General features: G+C 42.2%; 1 protein-coding gene across 19 annotated transcripts in view; it reads right to left on the reverse strand.

Annotated features, from left to right (window-relative positions):
• The window catches only part of PARD3 (par-3 family cell polarity regulator), a 644,329-nt gene that overhangs the window by 348,401 nt on the left and 283,266 nt on the right, over nt 1-12,662 (reverse strand). For all 19 annotated transcript variants that reach the window (XM_029237263.1, XM_029237269.1, XM_029237268.1 and 16 more), the window contains exon 4: nt 2,630-2,808. In XM_029237263.1, the coding sequence (XP_029093096.1) occupies nt 2,630-2,808 (179 nt within the window). The remainder of the gene's footprint in view (nt 1-2,629; nt 2,809-12,662) is intronic.

Consider the following 12,662-nt stretch of genomic DNA (forward strand, 5'->3'; position numbering starts at 1 on the left):
GACAAATTCATTACACGTTACCTTTTATGTGTGTCGTACGTGAATACAATTTCATCGAGAGATATGTGTGTGAATTAAGGTCTCTGCCATGGGAAAGTGTAGGCATCTGGCTACGTTAAATACCACTCTCAATAGGGAAGAAGCTTGTTGGGTAAAGTAACCATTTTTAAAACAAAATTATATTCAAGTTTGTGTTACAGTGCTGATACTTATAATGTGAAAAAACATAGCATAAATGTCCAACAATAAGAGAATGATAAAGTATACTCTACCCTGGAATACTTTGTGTTCATTAAAAATATTTTCTAACAAAACTCACACCAGGGGAAATCCCTATGAGATGAAAAAAATGGAGAAATAATCAGGATGCAAATACGTAGACAAAGAATGACTCCGACTTTGTGTGTGTGTGTGTGTGTGTGTGTGTGTGTGTTCACTTATATCTTAGTACTGGTTGTTGATGACTTTGGAATTATGGATAATGTAATTTTGTTCTGTTCTACTAGTTGCCCAATTTTTTACAATGATAGACACATGTTATTTAAAAGAGAACGAATGAGGGACTTTCCTGACAGTCCAGTGGTTACGACTCCATGCTTCCACTGCAGGAGGCACAGGTTCAATCTCTGGTTGAGGAACTAAGATCCCACATGCCACATGGCACGGCCAAAAAATAAAACAAAATAAAAGAGAATGGCAGTGAGGTGGACATGGTTAACTGGCCATAAGCATCTCCATCCTCTCCAGGCAGCTTCCCTGGGCTGCAGAGCCTGGAAGGCTAAAGTCCGTTTCCCAGACACCCCTAGACATAAGGATCTGGAGCAAACTGCATTCTGTCCATTTGGATTCAACAGCCTGAGATTTTAATGATAATTGTGAAATAGGGGATTTTCTTGGGCTGTTATTAGTGGCAAGCCGTGGAGATGACGGCGTTTTCTAGGGTGTTCCTGGGTTCAGGCCCAGCTCCACAGGTGACAGGAGGCAAGGTGAGCACAGGTGGAGACAGTGCTAACGTCTACTGGGCCAATGCAGGCAGCAGGACGCCAGGTCCTCCACCTCTGCCCCCTCCCCGGGCCAGCTAGACACGCTGTACTGCATTGTCCAGAAAGCCCTGGGGGCCCAGCCTATGGCCTGCTCTTCTAGACCTTCCAATAATTTTCTGAAAAACAAATTCTCAACATTAAGTCCTTTTCTGTTGAAAATAGCTCCTGTGGTTCTGTTTGCTGTAACTGAAACTGACTCATACAGCCAAGATGTTGAATGAGTTAAAAAGAAAACTTTGATTACCTCAGTGACTCCTGACCCCGTATCCTTCAACTAAGCGAAAACCTTTTTTTAAAGTAATAAATTTTTTTAAACTACCAACTTGACTTGTTATATATTTGTGAATATCCATGGAAATCAGGTCTATTCCGATTACAAATTAAAGGTCACGAGGCCTATTCAGAAACCAGATTCTTTGAATAGAATCTACTGCATGATAAAGCATTCTAAATTTTCAGGCTAATCTCAATGAGAAGAAACTCATCACATATCTAATAAAATATAACAGAAGAGTTAAACCCCTCATCCAAAAAATCAGACTATAGTACATTGCATTTTCTTGGTAGATTCTTCTCAGTTTAAACTTACATATTCTCTTCTTTTTTTTTTTTTTACTTGAACTGGTACGAAGAAGAGTTTGTTGAAATGTGAAACCAAGATAAAAAAAATATTTAAAACAGGTATTTTGACATAGATGCAAAGGATAAATCAAGCAAATATCAAGCTACATTGATTTTTACTAATATGTGATTAATATACTTCCACACTTCTCGATATGTATGGTGCTCAATTACTGGCTGCACTGAAAACTGTTTATTAATTCATTCAACAGATGTTTGCTGAGAATCTATTTTATAGATTCAGCAGTGAAAATGACAAGCACAGCTTAAAGCTCACTGGGTAAAAGGTTAGAGGTATAACAGAACGGGATGGTACGGCTTCTGTAGGAATATATGACAAGGAGCATTAACACAAATTGGAAAAAAGGTAGACTAAATAGACTAAAATAAAGCTTATTTATTTAGACTAAGTAAATTAGGTCATGGACAAATTAAATTTGGTCAAAGGAGAGAATATTATTAAGACTAGACAGTACACTTCCATTTCGTTTCATTCGAGAGCAAATGACCATGGATGGCGTCCACTTTCATCCTTAACGGTTCACATGCTGTGATTTCTTTAATGTACCTCAGGGGCCAACATGAATATGTGTTTATACATGCACAAAAGATCCCTGTAAGGACATGCAAAAAGCTCATAATGGGGTTTCCCAGGAAGAGACATGGGGTGACCGGCAGACAAGTTAGGACTTAGGAGAGGGCCCTTAGGTGTACATACTTCATGTTAAAAGGTTTCATTTTTCATCATAGGAACATATTATCCATTTCAAAAATGGATACATAAATAGATACACAATATATAGCAAGGATTTAATCAGAAAATTCAAGGGCAATACAAAGTAAGTTATCTGAACTTTGGTGTGAAGGTCACAGAGGATGTAGCAGGGACGCCATGGAAGCAAAGACCTGGTCCATGGCTGACTCCCATCACTGACAGAAAGACGACAGGAACTAGAAGCAGTTACCTTCCTGTCACAAGCTGCAGGGCTGCCGGCGGTGTTTTGTTTGAGGAAGCCAGCGGTTGTCGACCAGCGCGTGGGGTTTTTCCGTGAAGGTTCTTCAGAGGAGAAGTTATTATCACTGACAGACGTGGAGAGGCCAATTAAGGCTGGGTCACTGCTTCGTCGGACGTGAAGAGGCATATCTACAACACAAAGCAGCGTTATTAAAGAAAACCTAACGTCTGAAAACTACATATTAGGATAAAGGTAGTTAAAGCAAAAGAGTGAAGAACAGAATAACACTTTAAGGTGACAGTGGGCCAGCCTCCTAAATAGAAATTCCCTTAGTCCCTTTAAAAACGTCACTGCAAAAGAAATATGGTACCTACAGGATATCTGGAGTGAGAAGGCCGGGATGGCATCTGCACTTCACCCTGGTCACCTGTGTGGCTCTGGGCAAGTGGCCTCCCTGTCTTCTGCCTGTGGCCCTTCCTACACAAACAGCAATAAAACAGTACTTCTCTCCTAAGGGTACCGGGAGGACTGAATGAGCTAAAGTGCGTAAGACAGTGTCCGACACACGGTGTGCACTCAACAGAGAGTGACAATAATCACCACTGCTGTTCTTATCATCCTGATATTGGTTTGGCTCGGCTATTAAAGAAATCTGTTAAATAAAATATTTCCTTTGTTTAACAAAGTATTATCAGAAAGTACAGAGCACAGACATGTTTCTTATCCTTAAGAAAACGGAAATCTTAAGAGCAGTGCACCAACACGCAGGTACTGTCTGCCGTATACTCACATACACAGTTACATAAAAGATGGTGTTTTAGCAACTGTATTCAAATGCAAGAGGAGTGTGTTTGCAATGACTCTAACAAAATCAACAACAAACCCAGGCTAAAATTTGTAATGGTAGCACTGAGAACATCCTAGCAGATGTGATCACTGTTACAGAAAAGGAACAGAACTACAAAACCAGGGAGAAGAATAAAGGCACATGAGTCTGTAGCACTGAGAATCAGAACCAAAAGCCCCACACATCAACAGAGTGAAAAGCATAATAAACATAAGACAAAAATTTTAGATGAAATTACGCTTAGAGTAATCTTTTCAAAAACTAGGACACAAGTTAAGTATTTATAAAAAGCCTCTAACAAAGCAGCTTTAGCAGTGAAGGAGGAAACTCATCATTTACCATGAGAAACATTTTTGGAATACTGACGCGTTTGCTCAGTGGTGTGGCTACGGAGAACCTTGAGGATATGAAACTAAAGATAGACTATTTACATACATTGAATGTTATATTTAAACCATTGTCAAGCCAATATGTTAAAGCAAATTAGAAACAACCAGAGAAAACAGAAGCATATGAATCATAATAATATTGCATTTAACGTTTGCTTCCAATAAAGGATTTGATAACCAAGAAAGAGCCTGAATAACACTACCAGAGAAAAAAATATACTGAACATTTAATATTGTTGGTGGTTATCTTAACTTGCTGAAACACATACATGAAAATTATGGGCAAGAATAATTTTCAATTTTCAGTGTGTAAAAAGTGTGTGTAAAAACTTGTGACAGCTCTTGCTGCTTATAATTTGCACCAAAAAAATAAAAATAAAACACAACGAAGAACTATACAGTCACTCTCAAAACAAGTTCACAAAAATGTACATCTAAGGAACTATGTATGTTAATAGTACAATGCTCTTACCATAAAAAAGTTCCCTCTCAATTAACAAAATTGTTCCCAGATTCAAAAATCAAAACTGTAAGCAGAAAAGCAATAAAGTGGGGAGGAAGAAGAATAAAATACTTCTGGGAAATTACAATAATGATCCTTAGATATGAGCTCTGTTGCTTTCCAATTAACAGGGTCGCTGATTACTTAGTTGTTAAGGAATTCTGTAGTATCCCTCAAGTTGTGTGTGTGTGTGTGTGTGTGTGTATTAAGTCTAAAAGAAGCACTATTCATTCACAAAAGGCCTTTTAAAATGGTACAGAGGTAATGACTGAAAGCAGTACCCACAATAATAAAATAACCACATGAAAATCCATGTCAACCCCCAAATAAATTCAGGGACTATAAATTTCACTTGGACACAATAAAACAGCTTACTCAACTTGTTTTTGAAAATTTCCCCAAGAGAAATACATTGCAGACATGATTCAGATTAGATGAATTAGGATCATCATGTTCTGAAGGGACATGACCTCTGTGTTAATCTGTTAGTCTGAAACAGACACAAATAATTAGCACTCTGCCTCTTTGTATCTGTAACTCTCAAAATTCTAGATGCAGGGAAAGAAAGAGGATTCGAGGCCAGGGGGATTACAGCAGGACTGCAGACCCTTGGGTTGCACCTTCTGGGGAGATGCTGGGGCACAGCCCCCAGGCAGCATCTACATCAACCACACGGTAAAGGATGTCCCAGGAGACGTGCTACTAGGCAGCCCTTCCTACGAGTTGCTCACAATTCATTCCACTTCTTGTTTTCATTTTAGTGATACCGATAAAAGAAATGAATATAAGGACAGTCTGGATCTTTCATTTGCACCATCCTGTAACTGAGTACCCCCATGCAGTTTCAGACCCCATGATTACAGTGGTAACCACAGTCAAATTCAGGAAGGTGTCCTAGATCTGATTACCAGGCGAATGAGAAAAGAACAGAACTCATTTTAAAAAGTAAACAACGTGTTCTCAACAAAGGAACGCCAAGTGACATCATGATGAACTTGAAGTTAAGGTTTTCTTGCAATTGTTCAGCTGCAAGAACAGAGTATCAGAGTGCACACGGGCAGCAAAACTGGGTCCAAATATAAAGACCCTGTAACACACCACGTGTCCATGCCCATACTGCCTACGATTTAGACACAGTGTCTCACACTGATGGTGAAAATCTACATTTTTATTGGTTTATAATTTCTTCTTTGTTTTATGGTTGTGTGAAAATTATGTCATTTTCATCCAGTTTATACACACACACACACACACACACAGATTAAATAACATTAAAAAACCAGTGACTTGAAAGGATCTAAATCTTTTTTTGGTTTTTAACGTTAGTCCCAATGGAGGAACATGCAACTTGCTTCACAGATGAGTAAGCGGAGGTTCGGAGAGGTGACAGGAGGAGCGCAGGGACAGTTTCCTGTCCAGAACTTGAGGCGCCTGGGTCAGTGCTCCATCACCACCCAAATCATGAAATTAATTCTATTATTCAACCATTCATTGGAAAACAAACTCCACTTCTAGCTACTTGCATTTATAAACATTAGTCTCAATTTTGTAAAAGGGAAGAATTTTGTTGTTTTCACAGTAACATTACTTACACCTAGAAATCAAACACCGATTTTAACTAATAGCATCATTAGATTTGGGAGAGTTAAAGAACTATTACATCAGCTATACATACAGACTGAAACAACTGGAGCCCCAATTTCAAAAATGCTAAAATAGGAGAAGGAAAGAAAAAACCTCTACTGGTTCAATAGAGGATGTATGATGTATAAGATGATGTAGCATGCCCCAAGCGAGACCCGCCTACACCGGTATTTCTCAACTCTGACCTCAGGACCCTTTCACACATTCTAAAAATTACTGAGGACCCCTAAGAGCTTTTGTTTATGTGGGTTATAGCTAGGGATATTTACCATACTGGAAGTGAAAATGAAAAAAAATTTTAATATTTATTTATTCATTTTTAAGTTAACAATAATAAACCTATTACACATTAACATAAACAACAGGATTTTGTGAAAACAATTTTACAAAATAAAGCATATGTAGTGGGGTAGCAGCACTTTTTCACATTGCTTGGTAGCAGACATCTGGGTTCTCACTGCTGCTTCTGCATTCAACCTGCTGCGATATGACCTAGTATACGAAGAGAAAACAAGCTCCACAAATATTTAGCTGGGAGAGGAAATCAAATGTTAGTAATCTTTTCAGATAACTGTAAATCTTCTTCTTTGATAGCACACCAAAACTTGAGAAATTAGTTTCTCAAAGGTTAGCTACAATACGGAATGTAAACTTCCCGTTCTTTGTTACATCTGTCTGTCTTACACCTGGAATGGATCTTACCTGGGACAAATTTTGTAACATTAGTTATTTGGAATATATTAATTGGGTTTTGCCAATCTTCTGAATGTTGATATATTTCTTTATATCAGAAAATCACATATGTGAATATCATTACCAATTCCATCAGAAAAATCATTAATACTGGGAAGTTGTCATGCTCACAGTGGGATATAAGTTTTTCCAAAATCTAATTCTACTAGAAAGCTTGAATGTTATCTTTGGCAACAAATATTGTCAGTCATTTGCCATGTAGTGACAGGCTCACTTCATCCATTTTCTAGAAACCCTGCCAGACACCAAAGTCTGAATAAGCACAGTTTTTCCAGCCTCCTTTCAAACAAAAATAGTGTTCTGCTAAAAATGGTTACCTCAGCTTACAACTCAAACTATCACATGAAAGTTTTTCTCAATAAACCACTGATCTTCAATATGTGCAAGTACTTTATGCCTACCATCTATGCTATCACACAAAATATTAAATTGTGTACTCAAGGGTCAGGATTTTTTTAAAGTCATCATTTTGCTGCTTCGTCAAGAACAGTAGATAAAATGGCTTTTTTCCTTAAACTGCGGGTGAGTTGGGTGAAGAATACATTTGGTGCTACCATCTCACTTTGTGCCAAGGAGCCTGCCTCTTACCCATCAGTGTCTGGGCACCACTGGTGCAGATGTCAACCCAGTGAACAACACAAAATGTTTCTGGAACACCATGAAAAGAGTTTTGCCTAACAGTCTCCCTGAAATGGCCTTATTGATGTGAAGGACCCATAGACCACACACATTAAGAACCACTGGCCTGAACGCATAATCCTGGCACGTTGGTTCACCTCACTGGACCTCAGTCTCCCCATCTATAAAACCAGAGGCTGCACTAATGGGGACAGAAGATCCTTTTAATGCTAAAAATTGTGTGATTCCACATTGGATACATTTCTATACTAGTATTCATCCACTAAACCTCATCCTAACAGAACTTAAAACAATTTATGAAGATGTACTAGAAAAAAATAGAACAGCATTTCAAACTAGTATCAACAGGAATTCCAGTTGCCTCTAAATAAGTGAAAGTATTACAAGCAACAAAGGAGAATGAAGATGCACAGAGCTGTGGGTAACAGTGCAGAAGTAGCCACAACTGGCGTGAGGTCTTTGGATGAACCGAACTTGATTTTAAGGAAAGAGATTCTTCCAAACGTCTGGTCTTATCAACAAAAAGAAGCACGAAACACAACTGCCCGATTCATCTGACAAGCTCCCCACCTCTCACTATACTGATCAAGCATAATATTGCAGAAAGAATGCAATTTTGTCTTGGCCTCAGAGAAATAAAATACAAATACGGCCTTTTTGCCTGTAATTTGCTCCATATTTCTGGGGCTCGCAGTCTATTTCAGCATTACTAATAATCTGATGTAATTTGTGTTCTTCAGAGCAATTAGAAATAATGGGAGCTTCTCATTTCAGGTAATTTGGTCATTATTATTACGATTCCTCACACTCCATTTTAGGAAAATCAATGCCTTTCAAAACATGATAGTAAAACTTTCTCTCCTCATAATCTTCTGAGTTATTTAATATATATATTTTCAAAGTATAGCCTCTGAAATATTAACAAGAAAATTCAAAGATGAGGGTCTTCAATAATTAAGCTACTGAATGAAGCACACGGGAGGTGGGCGCGATATCACCGGGTCCCGGATAGCTGTTTGATGTGTGCCTTCCTTTGAAGAGTGGATAAAACAGCAATAAACCCTCATCACAAGATCTCAAATTCTCTGTGGCACTAATGCACTGTAAATATTGATTTGCTTCTCTAGATTAGGTGCCTTTTAAATAAGTGGGAAAATGGAACATCTAATAATGAATTAGAACAAATACTAAAAGGGCAGATACATACTTTTTTTTTTTTTTTTTTTTTTTTTTTTTTGCGGTACACAGGCCTCTCACTGCTGTGGCCTCTCCCGTTGCAGAGCACAGGCTCTGGACGCACAGGCTCAGCAGCCACGGCTCACGGGCCCAGCCACTCTGCGGCATGTGGGATCTTCCCGGACCGGGGCACGAACCCGTGTCCCCTGCATCGTCAGGCAGGCTCTCAACCACTGTGCCACCAGGGAAGCCCCAGATACATTCATTTTTAATGGTTACACATTGCACCCCTACACCTAATCAACTTTCCCAATGTTTCTCTTCTTTTATCCTTCAAGTGATTTTTAAATTATTTACCCACTCAAGGCAATGAAGAAACCTTTTCCATAAGACAGGCAGCAGTCATCAAGGTATTTAACCAAATCTAAAAATAATACGTATGCAGTGACACGAGTTTTATTAGAACATACGATGCAAATGGCATAATTACTCTTCATACAAAATGAAGACCGTCTCCCCCATCTTTGGGGCAATTACACATTTCCTAAAGACACATCTCACAGTGAGAAGGACCAAGTTATTAACACATGCCACAGGGAGGAAAATCTGGCATCAGGATTGCAAAGTCCACCTTCCAATATAAGTTGCCCCCTTTTATCAAGGTATTTATCAGTATTTCACTTACTGAGATAAAATCCTTGGAAGAAATCTAGGGAAGGCAAGGCAGGAAATAAGCTTGAAAAATCAATGAATGACTCAGAGAGAAGGATATAAAGTGACTTTATCACCCTGTTATTATATATATATTATATATATATACAAGCAATAAATAAAGAATACTATAGTTGGAAGGCGCCTTAGAGATAAATTGAAATACCACATTTACAGATAAGTGCACTGAGGCCTGGACAGAGACTGTAGGGCTGGGTCAAAGGTCACACTGCTCCTCTGCGGCCCAGCTGTCCCTGGAGTGCCTGTAGCAGCCTCCTCACCCGCGCCATTTGGAGCTGATCGCACTGCCGTCCCGGAAGAACCAAGACGTGTCAAAGCCACAATATGCTTCCACTTCTCTACAGATAACAGGTGAGTCCCTGGAAAGACTGAGTCTAAAACCCACTTCTATAGATAAGAGGATGCGTTCACTGGTCCCACTGAATCTTAGACACATATGAGGAGGGAAAAGAGAGAAAAGAGAGTCAAGGGGAAAATATACATGCAATGTTCTAATGTCATATGAACATTTACAAAATAAAACCAAGAATTTTTCTGAGGCATACGAAACTGGCATCATTAGAATTCTTTCTCATGCTGAAACCGGTAATACAACGACCCTGATCAGGAGCCCTCCAAATACTCATATGAGTACAAGTAAAAGTGGGCGTATGTGAATAAGATTAACAGGTTGTTTCAGGGTTGCTGTGATCTAATACTACAGTGTTTCAAAATCTTACCAGTAAGGGAAATATACAAAGGATCCCTCTACATTCTTTCTTACAACTGCATGTGATTCTACAGTTATCTCAATTTAAAATAGTAAATAAAAGCCCTCCAAAGAATTAAACAGAAGGTCCCAGGCAAGATGTCTCGAGGTCAAGGCCTGCAGCCACCGGGACTGAAGGCATCTCTCTAACCCTGTCTCCTAGAACAGTCTCCTCCCGCCGCACCCGTCCTGGTGCCCTGCTGACCATCCACACCGACGGCTCCTCCAATATGCTCCACACTCGGGTGCCTCCGTGCCTACCCCCCACCCCACCCCAAGAAGCCTCTAGCCTCCACCCAACCCCGTTCTCACTGCACAGGGTCCTATGCCCCGTGGCTGCTCCTCGAAGGGCGCCAACTCTTCAAATCCATCCAATCCAGCAGCAGAGGACTGACTCGGGAAGGGGCAATTAAGGAAAGTTTAAAGGAAGGACAAATATACGACAGGATTAAGGAAAAGCAGCCGGGGATGAAGTACCCAAGAGGCAAGGGGAGCGGAGGGTTTCACTGCAGGGACACAGCCACCAGCACCGCACAGCCGGGCAGGGCTCCCGTCCCTCTCCATCAGCGCCCGGCCATCGGTGCATCCCCCGCCTAACCAGGCCACACGAGAGAGCCTGGAGCCCGCGGACACTCCCACTCCGAGAAGAGTCGGCCCCTGCCCCACCGGCAGCAGCGCCGACAGCGGGCCTGCAGGAGCTCAGGACGCCAGTGGGATTCCTCTACCCCTTTCTCCGACTCCACTTTGCCCCTCCTCCCAACAGCATCAGCCCAGCGTTCACCTGGAGGACAGGTCTTCACGCTATCATTGCAACAGCCCCGCCTCCCTCCCTGCACGCATGCGCACATGCCCCCAAAGTGGGAACCTAAATTTTTCTTAGTTAAGATACCTCAGTCAGTGGGACTTCCCTGTGGTTAGGAGTCTGCCTGCCAATGCAGGGGACACGGGTTCAAGCCCTGGTCCGGGAAGATCCCCCATGCCCGTGGAGCAACTAAGCCGGTGCGCCACAACTACTGAGCCTGCGCTCTAGAGCCCGTGCTCCTCAACAAGAGAAGCCACCGCAATGCGAAGCGCACGCACCGCAACAAAGAGTAGCCCCCGCGAGCCGCAACTAGAGAAAGACCGTGTGCAGCAACGAAGACCCACCGAACGCAGCCAAAAATTAAATAATTAATTAATTTAAAAAAAAGATACATTAGTCAGCAACAAAAAAGCTTCCTAACCGTTAAAGATTTCATTCGGGGGTTGCTTTCCTGTGGTCCCTGAGGGTAGGAGAGAGTGGTTCTGGTCTGGCTGCAGAGGTGGAAAGCCTTTCATGGTTGCCTCCCCGCCTTCTGGGGGAGGGGAGGGCTGGCCTAAGGCCATTATGGGAGTGACCAGGGGCTTATAAAAATGTGCACTGGCTACTAAATCCGGACATAAAAACTCAGTGTCCCCAAATCCTTTGCTAAGACAGAACTTGGGAACAGGGTGGGTGCTGTCAGGGTCCTGAGCTCCCTCCAGGCCCATAGGGAACACCACCCAGGCAGCCCCAAGAGCAGAGAAAACAGTGCTTCCAAGGGCTACCTTAGCCCTTTCACTGATTTGGGGTCCCCTTTCTGTTCTGCTGTGGCAGGTGTGAAGTCAACACGCACTTGCCAACATCTACTTGACACAGCTCTTCTAGAGAGTCTACAGAATAATGAATACAGGGCCAAGGGTCCTTTGAGAGTTGTGTATTATGGAAAAATCACTCCAAGTGAATCCCACTCTGACCATTCAAATACTCAAGCAGACCCCCACCTGCCCGGCGAGGGCTAAGGACAGGTAAAACCAGGTGTGAGTGGAAGGGAGGAGGCGAGGGTAAGAAGAGGAATGACACCCCAGGGTGCCAACGAAACTCAACCCAGGGCGGTGAGCGGCACAGCCACGTGCACAGGGGGCACGGGGGACTTTCTCTAGGACAAGACTGTGGGAAACTTTGGCTGCTAATTTCTGTATTTTCAGAAAAATACCTTAAGAGAGCAAGGAGGGGATTGAAGTTGAGAACACAAGAGATGAGCGGGGAAGAAGCAGACGGGAGCAGGGGCACGCACGGGGCAGCGGGGAGCAGGTAGGAGCTAATCCCGAGCTCTTCTTACAAAATGAACAAAATACTCGGAGAAAGACCAGGAAAAGGCGGGGGGACTTCTGTGTTACTGCGAGTGGTGATGCTTTCCCTCCCAGATGTGTGCTGAGCCCTGCACGTGCCCTCTATTTCCAGGGACAGTCGCCCCAGCTGGAGGGCGAGGACCGCGCGCCTCAAGGCCGGCTCTGTCTTCCTCACTGCCTGATCCCGGGACCCAGAGTGGCCCCTGGAAGAGAAAGTACCTGATTCCAGTTGTGCGTGGCAGCTGTGCTGTGAGACCACTGCTAACCTTCCCAGAGTTCGGAAATACTGAAGCACTGGTCCAGGAGGGGCCACAGGTGAGGTCGGAGCCTCTGCTCCCAGCAATTTCATCAACCCATCCGTGAATGGCCGTGTTTTACATGCGCTTCTGTTTAGAGACACCTCATTTCATAGATATTGATTCGTGAACATGAAACTCACAGCCAACAGGACTAACTCTCATGCCTGATTGAAGATGAACTAA

The sequence above is a fragment of the Monodon monoceros genome, unplaced genomic scaffold (genome assembly GCF_005190385.1).
Source record: "Monodon monoceros isolate NGI ecotype Baffin Bay Population unplaced genomic scaffold, NGI_Narwhal_1 Super_Scaffold_21, whole genome shotgun sequence".
Classification (NCBI taxonomy): Eukaryota; Metazoa; Chordata; class Mammalia; order Artiodactyla; family Monodontidae; genus Monodon; species Monodon monoceros.